At 38.0% G+C, this 24,211-nt stretch overlaps 1 protein-coding gene across 3 annotated transcripts in view; it reads right to left on the reverse strand.

Annotated features, from left to right (window-relative positions):
* Positions 1-24,211, reverse strand: part of HDAC9 (histone deacetylase 9) — a 499,915-nt gene that overhangs the window by 447,556 nt on the left and 28,148 nt on the right. For all 3 annotated transcript variants that reach the window (XM_069773867.1, XM_069773840.1, XM_069773846.1), the window contains one exon: positions 13,230-13,342. In XM_069773867.1, coding sequence (XP_069629968.1) covers positions 13,230-13,248 — 19 coding nt within the window. In that variant the 5' untranslated portion in view covers positions 13,249-13,342. The remainder of the gene's footprint in view (positions 1-13,229; positions 13,343-24,211) is intronic.

The following is a 24,211-nucleotide window of genomic DNA, read 5'->3' on the forward strand; positions in this document are numbered from 1 at the left end:
AAAAAACTGAAAATGTTAAGAGATTTAAAAGTGTGATCTATGAGAAAAGGTTAAAGAAATGGATTTTTACAATCCAGTAAAGAGAAGACTGGAAAGAAACACTAGCAAATGCTATTATAGAAGAACATTGAACAAGCGAGGGGGGGGGAATAGCATGGCAGCGGTCACTAGTTCTCATCTCTTCAGATCAAACAGCCATTAACTACAAATGGTAACAAAGGGTACTTTGGGTAAGAATTCAGAAATACTAAAATAGCTCAGAGCTTTGTTTTGGCAGAAACTGCCAAAGTGTTAAACCAAAAACTTTAAACTCAAATATCCCATGTTTAATGAATGGGAGTTTTGTCAAACTGTCTCGGGTCGCCTTCCTTTCTGCCAGAATTCCCAGCCAGAGGCCAGCACCTGTGGGAGACTCAACTCTGTCAACCTCAATGTCTGTTCCAACACCAACACCATACATCACAGCCCCAAGAACTACAGTCCTCACCAAAATTACCCCAGAACCCCCGACAGCTGCTCAGCTTTGTCATAACTAAGATTTAAAAAAAAAAAAGAAAAAAGAAAAAAAGCATTATCTAAGTATTACACGATTTCAAAATCCTCCCCCACAGTGAGCAACAGTCCAAAATAAGATCTTCTGTGTTAATCTCTTTCAGACCACATTAAACTTTGAAAAAAATTCTAAGAGTTTACAAATCTTACATCTCTAAACTGCAATGTTAAACAGAAATAGATATAGCTAGTAGAAATATAAATAGAAAGAATAGGAACCTTATGTTTCTAAGTATAATCACACATGGAAATAGGTCATCAAGGGGGACTGTGGAACTCATTGTGTTGTTAGCTTTTAAAACAGGCATTTGTCTAGTCTTCATAAAGATGATCAATATTTTTTTTTAAATACACCCTGACGCGGGTTCAAAACGTGAATTTTGTAGGTTCAGCAGAACTTGGATCTACCCCACAACATGCACATAACTGCCTGAAGTAAAGTCTGCCCCTCCCCCTGATTTAAAACATACCTTAAGGTCCCTTTAGACCTTCATTTGCTAAATGCTACAGAGCAGTACTTAATTTCTAGATTAAGACATTCCACACACTATAACATTTTGGACTTTGTAATGAAGTTTTGAAATTGTCACCAGCTTCAAAATTAAGGTGCTACAAAATGGTGCTACAAAATAGTCCTACTTTTTGTGAGTTACCTAATCTGCAAATTACCTGTTGTGTTATAATTATCACTGCAGAAACACTTATTCAGCAGAAACACATCTGGGTTGCCAGAGACAAAATTAGGAGATGGTATGTGGGTGGGAAAAAATTAAAAGTTGGCAAACATGCCTTTTTTAGGGTATTCAATATAATCAACATTCATGCAGCTAATCTAATGAATGAAGAAACCAAAAGAAAGTTTTTAATCACGGTGTCTTATTTAAGTTTCTGTGTAATGTAACATTTTAGAAACAGTTACAAAAAATGTAGATGTTACGAATTCACATAGGAAAATATTAATTGCATGATCTTTCACCAAAGCATATTTTGCATACTTGTAACTGCTTTGTGTTGCATGTATCTTAATGAATATGAAAGAATGCCTAGCAGTCAGATGCTGAAATATCACTTTTAAGAAGTGGTACACTGTATGACAGATGATGTGACCTTGTTGGTTGTTTCTTTCAGCTACAGAGCTGAAAAACAAAAATGTTCACTGAGCCTCCAAATTTTGCATGGACAGAACTGGGAACTCTTAACACTTGGAAAACAGAAATGACCAGTAAAGTGAAGATGTGTGAAGAAGTCCTTAGTATTTCTCTCCAGCTTTACCTACGGCTCAGTAATCCCACAGTTCTGGAGGCTGACCATGCTTCTCCTGCTCAAGGATCACTCATGATCATTTCTTTCAAAGGTAGTACATGAGTTAAACACTCTTTTATCTTCCCTCTTCCTTCCTCACTTTGCCAATACCATTGATTGTGTGGCTATGTAGTAAACCACAACAAGGAACCATTCCAGGCTAAAAACAACCTTTTTTTTTTTTCTTGCGAACAGCTGAGCCTGGGTCCATTCCCAAATCTGTTTCATCCTGTGGCCACACAAATTACCTTGCATGACCAAGCAATCAATAAGAATAGTGAGAAGAACAGGCAGGCTATCACTAGAGCTGCTTATTCTGGCACTGCCATTGAAAAAGTCACTTCTCAAAATGTAACCTCCCCTTGGTGGCTTTTTGAATCACGCAGTTCCCCTGCTCACAGTCTCCCATCTGCTCTCCTACCCCAGAGGTGACTGTGTCCTGTCTTCTCCCCCCACTAAGACAGACACACAGCAATGAGTCTTGACACCAAATCATTTAAGTGACTGAAGTGAAACAGCCATCTGAGGAGTAAAATCACACAGGAGGTAAAGTGAGTTTGTAGCAATGCAGGGAACCACAAGCATCTTCCACAGTACTTTTTTTCAGATATAAAGAACCCTGCTAATGATGACACTGGAAAAGGATATTTTTGTTGCTTATCTGGATCCTGCAAAAGCAATTCTCCAAACCGAAACGTGACGATTGACAGAGACAGAAATTAGGAAAGCAACTGACCTGCCCAATAAAATACAGCAATGAAGCACCCAGAAAGACCAAACTTCACTTTATAGCATCTGAGAGATATTAATTAGGTCTTTTTAAAAAAAACAACACCTCAACTTCCCCCCTCCCACCCCCAACCAACATGCTAGAGAGCACATTGAAACAAACAATGTTTGTAGAAGATCCAACAGATTATTGGGTATGCCAAGACTAAGAATGAAATTCAGATGCTGGGGTGGAGGAGGAGAAGAAGAAAAAAAAAAAAAACAAAACATCAAGAGTAGATGCACTTATCCAGGATTGGTCCCACCCACCAAGGCATTAGGATTTCTCACACTCGGCACAGTCCAAGGAATACTCTGTATACATGACAGTCCAGCTGCTTAGATAGGAAGCTCAAAGGTGGTAGTGAGCCCCCTCCCCAGTAATATAAAAATCTAGGCCCTGGGCCATATGGAATTGGAGCACAGGATGATGCATGGCAACTGCTGAAATTAGATGGGGCAGGGACATTTCTTTTATTGAGCTGCTTCAGATCCTGACTTGATTTGGAATTACACAATATTTTTGTTCCCAGAGCAAGTTTGTACACTTAGCGAAGGCTTTACAGGTTACGCTAAAGAGTTTGCATCAAGTGAACCAAGCTTTTCTAAGGCAATGCAGGACACTCCCACTGCATAAGCTTCCAGCAAGCACAATGACTTCAGGATTACAGGCAGTAAAGTAGTAGAAGCAGAGCTGGTTAAAGGAGACTGGAATCCAAACTTCTATGTTTGGAGGCTTTCCAAACTCACTCAGAGTGATGGCGAGCTTCTATTCAGTAAAAACACATGCATAGTTTGTCATACATTTAGTGACAAGTGAAGCAACTTCTAGGTGGCTGTTGGGATTTATAGCTTGTAAGGATGAGCCACGTGAGAAATTAGCCCCCCCCCCCATATCATTATCCAGCATAATACAATGATTAATTACCAACACCGTTGAAAAAAAAAAAGGAGTCCCATTTCATCTGAGTTTGTCTCGCTTCAGCTTCCAGCCACAAGATATCATTAAATCTTCCTGTTAGGAGTAAGTATCTTATGTACCAGAAATCTTTTGCACATTGGCACTCATATATATAAAAAGAATCATCGATCACATTGTCTCTTAACCTTCAGCAAAAGAAAACAGACTGAATGACTGAATTTCTTAAGTTTCTTTAAATAAGGTATATTTCCAGACCTTGTATTATTTCTGTAAGCTCTTCTTCAAAGCCCCTTCTGAAGTGTCGCTATCAGAATTAGAACCAGTACTCCAAGAACAGTTTTGTTCACTTAGACTAAACGCGGACTGAAGGAAAAGTTTTGTTTGACCCTAACCACGTCTCTTTTCTGTGTTGAAAAGAAAACAAAGACATATTCATTCCTGACTAATCCAAAGCTTCTCTCTGCTCCATCCCCAACACTGGATCTGATCACTGAAGCGGAATCATTACGTACTCTCAGCATTCAGCTTCCATGTCATAAAAAAACCTGTGTGCTTTACTAGCTACTGCAGGGCACTGCCTTCCCTTTTCGTGATTCAGGGTGTTTATCCTGACTTACAACTCATAATCAAGCACTCCTGTGTACAGACAGTCAAAAACTGGTAGTGGAGAGCTATCAAGAGAGGACTATCAAATCAGGGCCCTAGAGCACACAACCTATGAGGAGAAGCTGAGGAAGCAGAGGTTTTTTAGTTTGGTGAGAAGATGACTAAGGTGGTGGTTTAAGAGCAGCCTGCAACTACTTGGAATGGAGTTACAAACATCACACAGGCACATTTTTCTCAACAGTGTTAGATGACAGTGTGTCCTGGTTTGGGCTGGGATAGAGTTAATTTTCTTTCCAGTAGCTGGTATAGTGTTATGTTTTCGGTTCAGTATGAGAAGAATGTTGATAACACATGGATGTTTTCAGTTGTTGCCAAGTAGTGTTTATACCAAGTCAAGGATTTTTCAGCTTCTCACACCCAGCCAGCAAGAAGGCTGGAGGGGCACAAGGAGTTGGGAGGGGACACAGCCAGGGCAGTTGACCCAAACTGGCCAAAGGGGTATTCCATACCATGTGATGTCATGCCCAGTATATAAACTGGGGGGAGTGGGGCTGGGGGGATCACTGCTCGGGAACTAACTGCACACCCATCAGCAAGTGGTGAGCAATTGCATTGTGCATCAGTTATTTTGCATATTCCAATCCTTTTATTATTATTGTCATCTTATTATTGTTATTATTATCATTATTAGGGGTTTTTTTCCTTTCTGTTCTATTAAACTGTTCTTATCTCAACCCATGAGTTTTACCTTTTTCCTTCCAATTCTCTCCCCCATCCCTCTGGTGGGGGAAGTGAGTGAGTGGCTGCGTGGTGCTTAGTTGCTGGCTGGGGTTAAACCACAACACAGTGAAAGGTTCAACGGCCACAGATTCTAACTTGGAGGCTCAGGCTTCTCACCAAGAAGACAGCACGGTACTCAAGCAAGATTCCTATAGAAGCACTGCAGATCTCCAGCCCTCGAGGGTTTCAAGACTGATCTAGAGAACACCATGCCCAACCTGATCTGGTGTTGGCAATAGCACTACAGGACCTCTAGAGGTCTCTTCTAATCAATATTCTATGATTTTCCTCTTCTTAAGTGCTACATTCTTTGTTACTTTTATTTGATTAATATGCATATTTTTCAAAAGAATTTACTTTATCAAGTAGCATTATATAACCTTATATAACCAAATTTGTTCCAGTATAACTGATCTTAGCTTTACCAGAATTAATATTTCTTTTCCTCTAGATAACTGATAAAAATACTGAGTAATGTTAAACTAGTAATAAATTCCTACAGATATCTACTAGGAAAACCTTCAGGGGATAAGAATTTTCCCTACGTTCAATGGTTTCTGAAACCTGTTAGCCAGTTTTTATTTCATTTAAGGCTGTAATGATTTTGGATAGCGTTATTTTTAACAGATTGTCACATACCACAGAAGTCTAATTATATTCCTCAACAATTATCTTTATCAAGCAAGCCTTCTATCATCAAAAACATTAACGATTTTTCTGAAAACTTTTTTCTTAGAACCATGTTAGCCAACATGAGTTATAACACCATATTTTCACTCTATTGAGAATGTAATCTTCTGATTTGGCTTTCCTAAGGTCAGCCAAAATATAAGCATATATATTTACCTATTTAAAGTATATGTATACCTACTTAAAAAATAAAATAGGGCATTAGCTTTATTTTATAGCATTCTGAAATCTTGTTTAAAACGTTTAAAAATCTGTTTAGCCAGTTATAATAATATTCTTGTATGCAAGTTATCCACATCTGTATGCTTAGCATTACATCTGATGTTTAATATTTAATAATGTGTTAACAAACACCTGATGTTTACTATTTGAGTACTGGTGAAGTACAACTTTTTTTTATTGCTCTGAGATGCAAAACCAAAAAACTAACTTCCCCAACAGCTAACAGAGAAGTATTTATTGCCCTGCCCACACCATTAACACTTTTATGCAGCGCTAAACACCACCACAGGCCAATGCCATTGAAAAAGATACAATGGGAATAAATTATATTTCATTGAGGATGATTCTTTCAATCTGGAATTGTCTTTTTGTACCCTTTGCCTCACACCTACAAGGAATTAGATGCTTACCCAGAACCAGTTATATCCTGATACCTAGCAAAATTCAGCACAGTCTTAGTTTACATACACTGAAAACACAGCCTTTGGCAAGCAGCAAGAATTTAGGCATGGAAAACAGTTCACAGAATACTTCTGCATCAAAAGCCCAGATCTCCCATAACAAGAGAGCTGTTCGGAGTTTTGTTCTGTGAGTAAACTCAATTTTTTTTCAGGATATACCAAAGCATACTAGCTGGGGAGTCAAAAGCCATTTAAGTAATTTATTCAATTTATATTGCCACACTGACTTAAATTAAATTTAGGTGGGCTTGTTCACTAGACTCCAGCGAAAGTGTAACTGTGCCATCTTGGTTTAATTAACTAATCAGAGTAAAAATTCTGACAATGCTGAAAGGACAGTGAAATACTGTGTTTTGTCAATGGACAATAAATTTGCTATTTTGAGAGGTATGTGTTTTAAGTGTCTAAGTGAACACTGAGGATAAATTATATACTTAAAATGAGAAAAAGTTTGCACCTCTAGTTAAAAAAAAAAAAAGCCATTTTGAAGAATCTTTACAAGCTTTATAAACCATATTGAAATAAAAAAAAAATACCTTTCAAGATTTATTCCCAGAGGGCTAATTTAGCTGTTAAAGCACTACTGCTCAAAAAGTAAGACCTGTGCTTTGGCTATGCAGACCAACAAAACAATTATTTTGAAAGACAAATTCCTAGACAAAACCGTCTGGTGGCCAATGTTTACAAGTGATTCCTGAAAGTAAAAAGCAATACAACTGTAATTTTCAAGCACAGAATCTCTTTGAAGAAATAGGAATTATTTGTGTATGCAGAGGTTAAAATTCACATGCATATACCAAGTTAAAGCACCACAAAGTTATATCAAAAAACACTCTCCAGACTTATTCAGTTAACCTGAATCTGCAGAAAGTAGTAACTAATCCCACAACACACTGGGTAGATGACTTATGTTGTCATTATTTACTTAAACCTTGGAGAGTTAGCACACAAAATGACAGACCCCCATGAACATGCACAAGTGTAAACACACAAATGAGAGCAGGACCATGACACTTTAATGTTTTGATTATCAATTTTAATGGTAAATGGTGTAAATTACTTCTAAGAGGAAAAAAAAAGGAACATAAAAGTAGCACAAGGTATTTACAAACTTTAATTACTAGCAAGTGAACAAGATAATGCTTTTTTATCTAATGCATGCACAGAGCATTTTAGTCATTATTTGGTTGTCTTGTATATTAAATCCCCAGTGGCAGAACACATTTTGGATCCAAATTTTTCATTCATGCTTGTGAATTATTGGGATTTTACCTAGAAACACCTAGATAAGGATGTCAGGTTTAAACTATTATGAGAAAAAAATAGAGAGACAGAGAGTCTATAAACCGCAACTTCTCTTACATGTCATAAGGGTAAAACTAAGATTTATATCAGACTGAGGCTATTTTGGACTTCTGTAAGGAGATTCAAGAGGTCAAAATCAAATTCAAGAGCTGCACATCTGAGTCATGCTTTGCATTGAAAGTTAAAAAAAAAAAGCAGGGGGTGCAGCGGGGGAATAATCCTTCTTCTAAACATTCCATTAAGGCTGAGCTTACAGATGTTATTTGTTTTCTTTTTGATATCTTAAAGAGCTGCAGTACTCTGTCACACATAGATAGACAGAGATAACATATCTATTAATAGATAACATAACTATTAACCCTGAAAGTTATTGGGCCATATTCAGTGAATTACCAAACATATAACTAATCCAGTATTTATGCAAGTGCTTTTTTTTTATTTTTTTTTAATCAAAGGAAAAGTCATCACAAAGTCATCACAAGTAACAAATGCATTTGATTCTGTCAGTCTACAGTCAGAGGTCTAAAAAACATCCATGCACTCAGCTTCAATGGAACTTAAACACCTGCCGAAACACACCTATTTCTATAAGAAGAGATTTTAGCCTTCTGGTATTATATTTACTACTTTGTTTTAGACTCAAAGTTCTCTTCAATATTTTTACAAAAAAAATATTCATCTGTTCATGGCATCTACTGCTCATGCAGAGATGGTTACTGGACTGCAATGCAACCTTTCACTGCATTTTAATTTTAAAACAGTAGTGGAAATACCATTTTGGAGCATTTTCTATACTTAGTCTTTACTAATATGTGGAAAATGATTTATGAAAAAGCAGAGCAAAGCAGAACAAGAAAACAGGGGGAGTCAGCTTTGCAGAGAGGAAGAACAAGCTATTCCTCAAGACGAACAAACAAACGCCTATTAAAGAAATTCAGAATCAAGATGACAGAAGAGTGATCCAAAAGTAGGAACTGGCAGAATTCAGCACACGGCTCCTCTCTCTTCCCACTCAGTTTATTAAGAAAAGAAAAATCACTTTCTGACTGACTACAGCAACAGGCAGCTCTTACAAGATACTAAAGACCTGGAAAAATAAGCAATGTTGTTGAAGAGCAGAAAGAAGTTTGAACAGGGATTTCCAAATTATTATGTATCAGACTGGAAATTTATTTCAGTAATTACAGATAGATAAAAGAGCTGATTTCACCTAGGTGCAAGTAAGTAAACTGTACACATTTTGAACTTGTTCTCTTCAGCAGCAGGCACATGTTGATATGCTTTTGAAATCCAGAGACAGTGAAAAGCTCTCTCATCCTAATCAGTGACCAGCTTTCCACAGCAGCATTTCCCTTGTTTACAACAGTAAAAGGAAGAAACTGGATAAAATGGCTGTGTGCTTTACCACTGAGAGACTGTGATACCAAACGCTGCTAATTTAGCAATAGTTTGCAGCATCTAGAAACCTGCTGGACAGGTCAGAGTTCAGGTATCTTCCTCTCTTCATCATCTATTACTATCATCTATTAACATTACTTGCCCCTCTTCCCTAACAGAAATGATCCTACACCAAGTGATTCCATGAACGACTTCAGGGGTTTGGGGGTTGTTTGTTTGTTTAATAGAATTGATTCCATTGATTCCAATGTTACTTTTAATTTCAAGGTAAAAAGTGAAGCAGAAAATCTGAAAGATCTGGGTGACAGGAGAGGCAAAGGGGAGAAGAGATGAGATCTCTCTGGACTTATTCCCCTTCTCAGGTTACAAAAAGAAAACCTAGGGTCTTCATGCCTCCATGATCTTTATCTTTACAGAAATATTTATAGTCCACCCTTCCCCACAGGTGCTGTTATTCTTTGAAAAAATCTGGGTAAGGAATACTGTATTAAATCAACACATGCTTTAATTGAAGCAACCTCCTGTTCATAAGAGTAATATCCTTTGCAAGGGTTGGAATCCTCAGAAACTGAGCTGGTAGGCACACAGCAGGCACAATTCCCAACCACACCATCATTTAAACAGAAGATACACTTCGAAGTATTAGACAGTTAGAGACAAATAACTCCAAAATATTAATTCACTACTGGCTATTATTTAGTATTAAAAAAAAAAAAAGTCTTCCTCAAAACAGTAAGTTACTTATTTGTTCTTATAGGGCATAGTAATTTTCTTTTTCTGTCCAATGCTTTTTATCCACACAGATCATTCAGCACATGCAATGGCAACAGGATGTAAACATTTCCTTAATGATCTTACAATTTATAACAAGCAAAGCAAACAACCAAACATCAGCACCTTCCCCTGTTGGGATTCAGCATTTACTTTATAGCTCTACAGATTAGCAAGAGCCTGGTCCCTTAAGGTTCAAAGAGTTGAGATCAATTTAATAGGTTATAGTGTTGTTGCAAGTTAATGTTGCTACACTAGAGACCTGTTCACTGCATCATACAATGTAAGGAAATACTTATGTGCATTGGTGCTGCAAACAAACCCTATCCAAAGAGGTTCCTCAGATAATATTTGAATAAAACATGCATAATTTTTGCTTGTTCCACATCAGGTCTTTAAATGGACTTTCTGACAATTTAGGTATGAAGGGAATGCAATTCTAAAGAAATAAGTATCTTCTCCACTTAGAGTATCACATTGTAAAAATACAGAGAAATTTAGCATAACACACAATGAAGCTTTCTACAGCATTTCAGAATTTTTTCATTGACAGAACAAGCCATCCATAAAGTGGGCTGGCCTATACCATTCATCTACAGAGTAGCACTGCTTTACCAGTTTGCATCTTGGTTTTTTCTTCTCTTTTTTTTTTTATTTAAAGTAAACTTATCTTCTGTATACATACACAAGCTATGTATATATGGGCTAGATAAACTGTAAAATGAAAAAGTACATCTACCATTCTGTTGTAGCCTACAACCATGACCTAAAATATTGACATTTACAATATATTATGGAAATTTTCACAGGTCTTACGTATAAGACACATGGATTGGTATTCAAATGAGGTAGCATCCTGGTATCACCCAATAGAAAAAGAGTGGGTTTAAATACTGTCTGTATTAAATGGGAATGCTTAAAAGTTTCCTGCTTAGAAATTATTTTAAACTTACCTAACCACTGGCTGTAACTGAATATAGCAACCTGTTCTCTGAAGAAGCACAAGATTCTCAGGACTAAAAAAGCAAGAGCAAAAAACCCCCTACCCTAACACTATTAGATACAACTCCATCAGGCTTTTGCCATTTAAACTATGTGCCATTAATGCAAGAACTGCCTTCCACAGGCTCACCATCACAGGAACAAGCTGCGCATGTCAGTGCCAATCCAATTAACTTTTCTTTTGGAATACTAGGAATACTTTCTCAACTATTGCAGTGTCTTACAAGTGAAACAAGTACATCTTGGTATATATTTATAACCTCAGGTTGAATCATAGAATAGTTTGAGATGGAAAGGACCTTTAAAGTTGGAAGGAACTGCCCTTCTATCTCTCCATCTCATAAGGCTCACCTTGTGTCCTGGTTTCAGCTGGGATAGAGTTAATTGTCTTCCTAGTAGCTGGTACAGTGCTATGTTTTGAGTTCAGTATGCGAAGAATGTTGATAACACTGATGTTTTCAGTTGTTGCTAAGTAGCGTTTAGACTATAGTCAAGGATTTTTCAGCTTCTCATGCCCAGCCAGCGAGAAAGCTGGAGGGGCACAAGAAGCCGGGAGGGGACACAGCCAGGGCAGCTGACCCAAACTGGCCAAAGGGGTATTCCATACCATGGGACATCACGTCTAGTATAGGAACTGGGGGGAGTAGGGGCAGGGGGAATCACCGCTCGGGGACTAACTGGGTGTCAATTGGCAGGTGGTGAACAATCGCACTGCGTATCATTTGTACATTCCAATCCTTTTATTATTATTGTTGTCATTTTATTAGCGTTATCATTATCATTATTAGTTTCTTCTTTTCTGTTCTATTAAACCATTCTTATCTCAACCCACGAGTTTTACTTCTTTTCACGATTTTCTCCCCTCGTTTCCCTTTCACTGAGGGAAAGAAAAATTAGGATCCCGTGGGCGATGTTGCCCTTGAATACTGCAGCTCTGTACGTGCCACAGAGGTGTTTTGACATTGTTGGTGAAACAACCTGGAGTTTTCACAGGCAAACTCTAATGATGGGGAACACTAAGGACTAGATTTAGAGATATTTAGGCACCTAACTCCTACTGAAAGCAATGCATCTAAAGTGTCTAAATACCCTTACAGGTAATCTGATTATATTGAAAGTTTCTGCTTTACTGGATTTGGAAAGACAGCAAACATGAATACATATTTACAATTTGGTTTTTTCATAGCAATAAAAGTATTGGAAAACTTACTTTCTTTTTGTGAGAGCCAATTTCATTTTTGGTTACTTCTGCAGACTATATCTAATGCAAGATAAGAAACATTAGAAAGATACCCAATCGACTGGAGTATCTTGGAATTTGAACTGCATGTTTAGGAAAGTACCAGATTATTTCATATTAGTCACCACTGCGATACAAATAAAACAAAGGCATGCCTTTCTGCCAAATGCCCCATCATGCTTTGTATGGATAATTCACTGCATGCAGCAAATTGCATTGTAAGAAAAAGAGGCTGAGTATGAAACCCAGCTATGCTTGACTCCATTTAATGTAAAAGCAGTTATTGCCAGTTTTCAGCACTACAATCAACAATTCTCAAAAAATCCTCACTGAATTACATTTCTATGAGATAGGGCATCTAGCAGATAAATACAGCTCACTATTACAGTGTTTGCCCTGATGCTTTTATAGGCTGTTTGCACAAAACCAAAGCAGTCATAAAATAAGCCACCTGTAAAGTGTTATTTTACCAACAGTACTAGAAATAGATACTTCAAGTGTGGGTGAACAAAGTGAGAACCATATGGGACGTTGCACAGATTTGAATTGGGGACTCTCACTCCTCAAAAGAACTGAAGTCAAGGCATGTTCCATATGCAGCATTCTGTTTTCTTGGAAGTTTGAACTTTGGGTACAGCTACTAATATTGCTACTAATATTTCACTTTCTATCAGGTCAACCTGCAGTAACTCATTTTGCAGGCATCAGTTAAAGCAGGTTCAGAGACCACTGTTAATTACACATCCTTAAAGGAGGATGCTCTGCAGAGAATGCCCGATGTGGGCAAATATGACTTTAAAGCTAAAAAGAAAAATAACAGAATACCAACTGCAGTCTTTCTTTAATGAAGCAATTGTACAAAGGCAGAAAATAAATTAATGACTAAATACAAATATTAAGAAATAAAATGTTTTAAGATGCCTATTCATGTGCAATCATGATTATTCAGTTTCTTAATAAACTCTACAGAAATGTTTTAAAACCACTGCAGGATTATACTGGCTTTATAGTTCAGCTGAGAAGGTATCCCCAAAATAGCCTTTTCTGCCTGTATAGCCATTATCCCGTTTTATAAGACAGTCATATCTTATCAAGCGCAGCTGGCATATCAGTCACCTGCCAAATCCATTTCACCAACACAAAGAATTATTTATATCCTAATACAGGACAGTGTTCTGCAGGAGTGAGGTATAAATATAAACAAACTGACCTGGTGTTGTGGAGCTCATTGCTCTTGAAGGAATGGTAACTTGTTGATGGTGTAAAGCCAAATCGCAGCAGAAGTTGTTCAGGTTTTGAGGTTCTCCCAGAAGTGAGGTGAATCTGAACAAAATAAAGAAAAAAAAACACCTTGACTATATGTTAACAACATCGTATTTTTTAAGAGATAATTATGTCAAACACACTTAGAAGAACATTTGAAATTTCTCACACTAAAGGTTCTTTTTTTCATGTACATTTTTGCTGTAAATTCAAGAGCTGATGGCCACTGAAAACAAGACTAAAATTAAAAGATCCTCAAGCTTCAGGGCAGTCCAGAATCAGATACGAATTTGCATTACAGCCTATCTATAGTCACATAACAATACCAGAAACTAAAGGATGAACTGGTCCTTTCTCTTTCTGCTAAGATCAGGGAGTTATATGAACTAGAGTTTGAAAGACTTGAGGAAGAAATAGCTGGATTATATACTTAGGGCTAAGCAGTGGCCAATTCATAGTTTTACTCTTACTGTAGACATCTGCAGTCAGCATTGAAACATGAATGTGCAGAAACAGGTCTGCATTCAAAAGCCTTTCTGGAAGAGCTACTACTTCCTTAACAGTGTTTACACAGTTCATGAATAGAACTTGTTGAAATAATTAGCATAGTTGAATGGGTCTCCCACGACTAGCTAATGACATCTCTGACACCATGAAGATAGCTGCTAATAGCGTGGGCTGCTCTAGAGTAAGGCAAGGAAGGTTCTGCAATTTGGCTGAATCCTTTCACAGTCCTGTGGCATTCTCAGTTCAATGCAGAAGCAGAGGCAAAAATGTTCCTCTAATACTCCCATCTGCTGAAAGTTTGAAGCTGCAGAGAAGAGGCTTTCAGGGAACTAAAATATATTTTCATTCAAGCATGATATAAACAGCATAATGGAAGAGAGGAGAAGGTTGTAGTGCATTAGAACGACTGTGACTATCCTATTCAGCCACTGCTCCTGAAGCACCTAAGTAGTCAAAGATATTCTTAGTGCTGAATATTTTAGCAGCTTTTGTCACTTTTTTTAAACCACCAACTGCACATTTAGTTTTAAGCTGAGCTCAGCCAAATTTCAGATAGTAAATTACATTTTAACCAAGTATAATCATTTAAGTTTAGCATCACTATCATTCAAGAAAGGGCAATCACACATTTAGATAAGTAACTTCTGCATTTATGCCCTCGAAAGTAGCCTGCTCGAACAGGCATGATATTTGGACACATCCAGTACTCCAGCAGACAGCATCTGTAAAACCAAAATTCATGATACTTCACAAAAATCCTAATTACTTTCCCTTGCTTACCTCATGCATCAAATCTCATCAAATATCAGATGGAATTGCTATTAAATTGAACAACCTCTACTGATAATCTAATCCAAAACCTCTATTTGGGCACATCTTTACCCTGACTGAGGCAGGCAAGTTACTTCCCCATATAGCTCCCAGTTTCATCAATATAAGTACAACCAATGCACAATTCAGGCTAGACAAGTTTTATAATTTTACTTCATTTCAGAGAGCTCATTACTATCCTAGCAGCTACACAGATCATGAAGAACATTTTCCAGTGAATCCGATGTCCATTCATTCAGGATCCAGCCTCAGCTGTGACCATGCAGTATCTCAAAGAAAGTAAAGAAATGCGTATTAATGCTTAACTATGGACTTTACTGGAGTGGATTTTCAGCAGAGATTTAAACTAAACATAATAGAAAATTCTGGGCATTAGGATTTGACAATATTCTAAGGGAAACACTTAAAATCACCATAGCTAAAACTGTAATTTTGTCTAATCTCACTTCGTATAGACGCTTCCACCTAAGTGGATATTTGAAGCTAGTACAACCAGAGAATGTGCAGTCAGTTCAGACTGCACACTCAAACAGCTAGGCTTTCACCTCACAAACCAATCTTCGGTTTTTACCCCAATAAAGACAATGGCAAGTAACTGGGATAGTTGTGTGTGAGAGTGAGAGAGATCAGTGAGTATGACTGGCATGCTCCTGTCAGTGCAAATACTGACATTCCACACTCCATCAAAACAACGGTCCCACCAATCCTGAACTACTGGATTGTGGATACCAACCTTGCTGAAACTCTGTAGAAGGAAGCTGCTTCATAGCTCTTCCATGCTCTTCTGGAGCAAGGAACACTTACCCTTGGAGGAGGACCAGGTTAGGGCAGACTTAAACAAGCTAGACATACACAAGTCCATGTGACCTGATGGGATGGATGCTCCCATGAGTGCTGAGGGAGCTGGACAGTATCACTACAAGGCCACTCTCAGATTACCTTTGAAAGGCCATGACTGTCAAGGGAGATTCACAAAGACTGGAAGAAAGCAAACATTACTCCTGTCTTCAGGAAGGACAAGAAGGAGAATACAGAGAACTACAGATCAGTCAGCCTCACCTCAATTTCTAGAAAGGTGATGGAGCAAATAAACCTGGAAACAACTTCCAAGTATGTGAAGGACAGGAAGGTGATGGGAAACAGCATATATTTATGAAGGAGAATCACACTTTGCCAACCCGATAGCCTTCTACAATGAAATTACTAGCAACACAGATGAGGGCAAAGCAGGGAATGTTGCTTATGTTGGCTTTAGCAAGGTTTTCAGCACTGTCTTCCATAACATCCTCACAGACAAATTGTGAAATACAGATAGATAAGTGGACAGCGGGGTGGCTGAAAACTGGCTGAGCTGCCAGGCTCAAAGGGCTATGATCTGCAGCCCAAAGTCCAGCTGGAGGCCAGTCACTTTAATGGAGCACCCAGGGGTCAATACTGGTGCCAGTAGTGCTTTTCATTAAGGACCCAGCTGATGGTACAGAGCATACCCTCGGCAATTCTACAGATGATTCAAAATGGGGAGGAGAGGTTGACAGAGCAGATGGTTGTGCTGGCATTCAGAGGGACTTCAACAGGCTAGAGAAAATGGGTCTACTGAACATACATGGCAAGCTTTGGGGAGGGTGGGAGGGCTGCAGAGGTGGCCTCTGTGGGAGAAGGTAAAGGGCTGCCATGTGCCAGTCACAGCCGGTCCAGTCGGCCCTGCAACAGCCCCAGCGCAAGCCAAAGCTTATTAGCCCATCGCCAAAGTTAGTAGACCCTCTGTGAAAACACATTTAAGGGCAAAAAACATTAGAGCAGCAGGGGGGAAGAAAAGTGAGAAACAGAAAGAACACCAAGGTCAGAGGAAAAGGAGGTGCTCCATCACAGAGCAGCTAGGTAAAGAGCAGTGAAGAAGATGGCGCCAGACTCTTCTCAGTGATGCCCAGCGAAAGAAGAAGCAATGTGCTCAAACTGAAATATGGGAAATTCCATTTAAACATTAAAGGGTACTTTTTAACTGTACTGAGGCCAAACATCTCAGAAACAGACTGCTCAACTAGTTTGTTGAGCCTCCATCCTCGGAGATTGTACACCATCTTCAGCAACCTGCTGTAGTTGACCCAGCCATGAAAAGGGGCATGGACTAGGTATCTCCAGAGGTCCCTTCCGACCGCAGCTACTCTGTGATTACACGATGTGGATGTTAGGGATTTTTCCCTTTCAAGATCACCACAGACAGCATCAGCACTGAATATTCATTGCTGTTAAACCTACTGAGAATAACTCCTGTGTAAGAAAGCATTCTGCTGGGATCCCCATAAAAAGATTTCTGTTAAGGAATTTTGTAAATTCAACTGCACTGGTAGTCTTACATTTTATGAAGTGGTGGTTGGCATCCTGCCCGATACTCTATTTCCATATATTTCTTGTAAATGCAAAGCTTTCACTAAGCTGAATGTTGTTGTTCAGGTTCAGTTTTAACAACTCCTTGCAAATATGATACAAGGCTCATATTGCCAAAGCTCACATTTAGAACCATGAAAAGTTCCACATCACCATATACAGAATTATATTCATAACACAGACACTCTCATTCAAATACACTTCTACTGATAAGCTTACATGCTTCATTTCTTTCCTTTTACTGAAGGAATGTCATAGAGTAAATTAGACACTATGAACTGCAGTGCCACATTTTTTTAATGTTAGCACTGAACCAAAGGAAAAAAGCATAGTGCTGGCCACAGTACATTGTAATTTCATGTGGGGTACTACAGTCCTTGGGAGCTGCATTTGTACTCCACCTCCACTCACAAAAACCAGCACACAGTTCCTGATCGGTCAAATCTTGACAATATTAAGGTACAGCAAGTGGTTCCAGGATTTAGTATAGACTAGATGCACTTCCTAAGGCATTCCATTTTAACTGGATGATAATTCATCCTTTACTCATTATCAACTTGGCATATTAGGCTATAGCACAACATACAGCAAATTAACTTCTACCTTCAGATATATCACTGGAGGTAACGCTACACATCAGTGATTTGCATTTGCTCACCCAAGAACAATGAACCTTGTCCTTTTTTCTTCAAAGCTAATTCAGTAGTTATGTGTTCCAAGGATTGATGCATCTTTGAAACTGTTACAGAAGACAGTGCAAGATGGAATGTAGGTCTTCATGCCCACTGGCCACCATAAAGCTTATGGTTCTCATGACTATAAATAGGTATAACGTTTTCAAACACAACTAAGCATTTCAAGTTAATATCATTCCTTTAAACTGCCATCTCTCACTGTGCTGTCCCAAGACTATATTCACTGACTAACTTTTTTCTATCTTGTGCCTATACTTCAAAAATTTTGGGGGAATTGAGTTTCTGAAATAGGATGCAATGAATACAAATTAACAGAATTGAGATGAAATAGATATTTCTACTTCTATTTCCCCCTTCCCCAAGATGAATTTTTCATGAGAACTTCTGAAAATAATCCATAGGCACACGTTTTTCAAAACCACATCCTGGAGGTATCTTCCAGATCTTTCTCTTCCAGGAGGATTTTTTACCTAACTCCAAAATACCTCTATTTGTAAAAGGGTTTAGAAAATCATCATGCAAATATTTTGCAGATAAAAATATAGAGTGATACATTTCATTAAGTTCTGAACATGACAGGTTGGCACCCCTAATAACACATCTAGTGGATTGTCTGCTGCATATATTGTTTTAAAATAGCTTTCAGTTACTTATCAACAAAATTGTTATTTAGAATTGAGATCAAAATGCCAGGGGCCATTCACCTCATATGTCACAAGAAAGGAACAGTAATCACTTCTCACAACAGCTTGTGAGTTAAAAAACTATGCATCCAAAACAGCTGTCAGAATTGGTACAAACTCTGTTGTCCAATGAGCAGTTTAGCAAAAAGCACAATTAAAAGAAATCAGAAAGGTTACAAAAATAAAAATAAATAAAACAATACAACAACAAGAATTGTTCTCTACAGGACATGAAAAATGTGATGTTTAAAAAAAGAATACGCCTTTCAAATGAAAGATATTTTACCAAAAAAAAATCTTGAATAGGTATTCATACTGTATATAATGAAAATCGGATTAAAAAAAAAGAGATCAAGCTATAGATCCTAAAAAAAAATTAATAATAATAATGCATGACAACATAAAGACTGGAAGACAAATAACAGTGAACTTTTACTAAAGTGAATTTCACCCACATAAGCCAAACGCAGCATGCCAAATTCAACCCTTCAAACCTCAGATGAACCTTCAAAATTTGATTAGGAAGTGAGCTGGCATATGCAAAAGCAGAAAAATAAGATCATACTTGTTAAGAAATGTTGGTGTGAATTCTAAAAACAAAGGACTTAAAGACATCAGCTCAAAGAGCAAATGGCTATATGACCTTTTATACTATTTCTATTATATTTGGTTTACCAATGTGAAATAAGAATAAGCTAGATGAAAACCAGGACATTATGCAGCATAATGCTATGTGACTTTTACATGCAAGTACAATGCAGATTTACTAGCAGCACTATCAAAGTCCAGCCCAACAGCTATTAGGGTATATAACTGCTTTCAGTGAGAATTTAGCGGTTCCACAGCAAAGCCTCCAGTACCCAGAGCTCAGTGCAGGATTAAGTATTTTACAATAAGGTATTCAGGTATCTTATTCTTAATTAGGTATCTACTTAAAAACTTTTTGAAGTCTATAACAATTTTGCAGTACATATCTTTGAAGGTTCGGTACTAAAGAACTACTCTAGCAGCAAGTTATGGACTGTCATAGTCTTTATATTTCCCCATCAAAGTCATTTTTGACACAGTGCCTAACAGAAAAGTATGTCTTACAGAGTCTGTAAGGAATCCTCAGCTATACTACTAACATATAGCTATTTCTTTTGAAGAGTAAGTTATATCACTGTACTTTTCCCATTACTCATATGCAATATAAAGCAGTTTTATACCTCGAGAATGCTGTGAGCATACTACTCATGCTGTTGTTAAGTGGGAAGGCTCAGACTTCTGTCCAGTAAGACAAATCCTCCTTTCTGAAGCTCTCTTAAGCAAGGAAAAGAGCCATACAGCCATTTGGTCAATCTCTTTTATACTTACCATCTACTACAAAGATGAAGCAAACAAGATTTCTAAAAAGCAAGATGAGATGATGCCTTCCATCAAAATTGAGTCTTAGGCCTCAATCATCAGGATTAAATAATGTGCTGCCGAGCAGCTGGCTGGACTTCTGCTATGCCAATTACAAGAAATTGGCACAAGCTTCTGCTCCGTTTCCCATTGAAGCCAGTTGGAAATATGATCTAGCTAAAAACAACCTTTTTTTTCAGCCTCATCAGGTTTTTGAACTTGTTCACCACGCAGCTGCAGAAATACTTCTGCTGCAGCTTAAGTTGTCCTGGCTCCCTCCTCCACGCTAGCCCCTTGGCTGGGCCAAGAGGAGTGCACATCAAGCTGTGCCCTCACAAAGAAGAGCTGAGGTGCAAGATTCATCCTGCATCAAGTACTACCAGGCAGTAGCAGGGACCTCGCCAGGTGAGGGACTGGCCTGTATGATGCTTTCATAGCAGAAATTTAGAATACGAGACAGGCTAGCCTCTTTATGTCCACCTTTTTTTTCTTTTTTTTTTTAATTATGCCAGATTTTAATCAGTACTGCTTAAAAACATTTTGGAAACAAAAAGAACTTCTGCTAGGGGAAAATGAATCATAAAATTAGGAGGTCACTGAAGCACAAATTTGACTTCTATCACTTCTGCCACTTGCAGCATTGTAAAACATAACTACTGCCAAGACTGTATCACTAATCAACATACACAGGCAATTCCAGAAAGAAAGAGTTCTCTCCTGCATTCCCAGAGTCCTGCCAATGGACTCTGCTGGAGCCAGGGAAACCTAATGGACTTCTCAGATTCTTCACAAAGCCTGATGAAAAGAGGGATGGAAGTATCAGAAGTTAATGCTTCTCTGTGTCCTAAGCGTACCTCACAAGGGAAGATACTACTAAACTGAAGTTCGGTGGCTAGCAATGAAAAAAAAAAAATACCATCAGAGACCTGAGGAGATCCAGTTAAACATAAGGAAATAAACAAACAAACAAAAACCTTTTTCACTGGAACAGGTTGCCCAGGGTGGCTGTGTAGTCTCCATCCTTGGAGATATTCAAAACCCAAGCAGACATGGCCTTGACCAGCCTACTCTAGCTGACTGCGCTTTGTGCATTGGGATTGAATTAGACAATCTCTAGAGATGCTTTCCAGCCTCAGCCATTCTGCTTCAAGACACACGAATAACAGCCCTTGTAGATAGTTCGAAACCAGGTATACTCCTCTGCCCACACACAGGAGCATGGAGAAACTTCCACCAGATGAATATAACTGAAGGAGAGCATGTGTGTCTTATGGCCTGCTTTTTGAGAAAAAGAAAAATTTGAAGTGAGCCACTACAAGAAATCACAGAGCCCAGATATTTTGAAGGAAATCTCAAATTCTAAGTTTCTTTTATTTTGCCTCTCTTCCCCAGCACTACTAAAACTAATTATCCAAGCTCCTGGGAAGGAAGTCTCAGACAGAACTCAAGCATCTAGTTTAGAAATGCTTTCTAAATTCTTAAATTTGCCTTTGGAAAATTTTAAGTGGACTTCTGTGGAGAGCAAAGGCAAATTTAAACGTCAGCAGACATACAGAGACTTACATGAGCACTGTGAGCTCTGCACTACTGACCTAAACTGTGCTTAATTCAGGGGATATTTGAGGGAGGCAAGACTTTATTAATCAATAATTTATTATCAATCATCATCAATAACTTATTCACTGATAATTTAAAAAAAACCACAAAACCAACTTTTGAGTTATATGAAAGGAAACAACTCTACTGAAACCAAAAGAGCATACTCTTACCCATCTCTGCCTGCTGTGTGTCCAAGAACATCCATTTCTCTAAAAATGCATGAGATTAAATGTAATTTTAACCCATGAAAACTATTAACAACAAGTTACAGAGGACGGAGGGAAGGAAGGAGGGAAGGAGATGGACTGTTTATTCTATGTATGCATACACACAGAATAAAAACACACCACTCCAACACACGTTCTTAATAAATCGTCTTACACAAGAAGAAAAAAGTAAACATGTAAACTTTTACCATTCATGTCATTAAAATACAACTTTTCCCACGGGTTCAGGTAACCCAACCTAGTTCAGAGCACTAGAACTAGAAACGATCTTTCAAATGAACAAGAAATAGACACTAAATAGAGCACTTCTGAAACCCTTTGAGCCTCTAATATGTAGTCAACCGTATTTCAGCTTTGGTTTGTATTTGTCTTTTCACCAATTGAAAACTAAATTTCTCTCAACCACCCTCCTTTTTTCTTAAACTGAATCATATTTCAGCTGCTACTGAACCTTGCTGCACAGTGTGGCAACTAACATATAGCTACTGATAAAGAACTTTAGATAGTGACACAATTTTCCCCTATTCCTTATTTAGTCTATCTTTTCAAGTAAGGAGCAGCATAACATCTAATTTATTATGTTTTAAATTAATCTGAGATGCACAGCATCTGAATATTTACAGCAGGGGGACTTTGTAATTAGAACATATGAGAACATCAAAGCTTCATACAAAAATGCACTTCTGCATTTCTGCAACTTCATACTTATTTAGAATAACCAAATGCATCTCAGGAAACAAGAATTATTAGCCTCCCTGTGGGAGTCTGTCTTGGGCTCTACAGGAACTGACTACTTATCTATAAGAGAAAGCCTCCAAAGGGAATCTCAGACAGCTGACCTGGGTTCTGAATTACCCTCTGAAGGACTCAGTCTTGCTTTCCTTTTCAGCTCTTAAAGGAAGCATGAGGGTATGTGCTGGTTAAGTTAAAAGGAAGAAAAAAAAAAAAAAAAGAAAAATTTAAAAGAGCAGCTTCATGTTTAAACTTCCTCAGACATCATAAAAATTTTATTTGGAACCACCAAACAATTACTTTCGGTATAATTGTTTGGATTCATTTCACTTGGGACATACTGCAATGAAGTTTTTCTGGTTTTAATACAAAAGGACATTCTCTCCCTCACTGAAACCTTCCTCAATATATAACAATTAAACACTGATGTGATCATAAAGATACATATAAACACTTGGGATTATCACCACTGCCTTCAGAAAGGCTAGAGTGAAGTTACAGCTAAATACCCTTGAAAAACCCAAATTCATGTTAGATATGTATATGTATAGATTATTAGCACAAATAACCATATTCAACAGAACCTGATTTGCAAACAGTTCTTATTTTTTGAGCACAATATGTCTCTGTAAGCTTTGCTTTGACACTTTGTTTGGATGAATCCAGACAAACCTCAAGGTGAACCATCATAATATTCTGCTGCTCTCCAGCCCTTCCACAGAGGCTATAAAGCCATCCATGGTTTCTCCAGAACCACTGTTGCTACTTCCATTATATTAGGATGTAGATATCCCATCCAGGATTCAAACCACTTAGCAAGGCATTCAGTACTCTGTTATTTAATGGACATTTAAAAGTTATCAAAACCTTTCTGAAACATCAAAAGATGGAAAAGAGCTCTTGCACCATGCCTCAATGGTCTTCAGTTAGCACATTCATGTGGATGGTGGAATACAGGTCTCAAACATGACCTTCTGGTGTCTCATGCGTACCACCTTCCCCCCTATAGAAAGAGTATCGAGTCTTGGATGCCTTCCTTCAGTGACACAGGCATGTTCAAAATGCTGTACAAGTGTTACCTCATTTACAGTTAAATTATTGTCCTCTTTATAATTACATATATTTTTGATTTTGAGAAAGTCTAAGCCACTTACAATACAAGATACTGTTTTTGAAAAAAAAATTAAATAATGTTTTCTGAATTTTATTGCTTATCAGCCTTAAGATATAAACTTGAGAAATGAGTATTTGAAAAAAAAATATATATATATATAAAGCAGAGAACTTTAAATCCACAGGCATATTTGGATCTTTGGTAATTCTAACTTCCACTAGACAGCAAATTTTCCAGAAAAATAAATATGACACAGGAGTAAGACATGCAAAATACAAACTCAGGACAACTTCGTTGTAGGTCAAGAGTCCCAAGAATACAAAGAAAGATAAGCATCTACAAATAGGTAGAACACAAGCCAGGAACCATGGTGATCACCTACAGAAAGCAGTCAGCTACTTCCATTACATGGCACACAGAGGCCCTGGGTAACAAGAAGACCATCTTGTGTTTTGGTAGCACCTAAAGGAGTTCCTCCTCCAAGGAACTTGGAACCTCTGCCAGCAAACCAGGCAGAGGGGGACACAGGGCTTAGTACAGGCACAAAGCACAATGATGAGTGGGGATTGACACCTGTACTCCAAGAAAGCTTTTTATAAAGTGATGAAGTCAGACTAACAATAGAATCAACATAAGAGAGGGGCTATAGGCACATTGTTAGCAAGCTTCGCAGGAAGTAGAGGCAAGCTCTACGTGGAATTTTTTCATGGTTGTGATACTGTACGTGAGATGTTGTCCAATGTTATTTCATGCATGAAAAGTAGCCAACT

Source organism: Haliaeetus albicilla, chromosome 2 (assembly GCF_947461875.1).
Source record: "Haliaeetus albicilla chromosome 2, bHalAlb1.1, whole genome shotgun sequence".
Taxonomy (NCBI): domain Eukaryota; kingdom Metazoa; phylum Chordata; class Aves; order Accipitriformes; family Accipitridae; genus Haliaeetus; species Haliaeetus albicilla.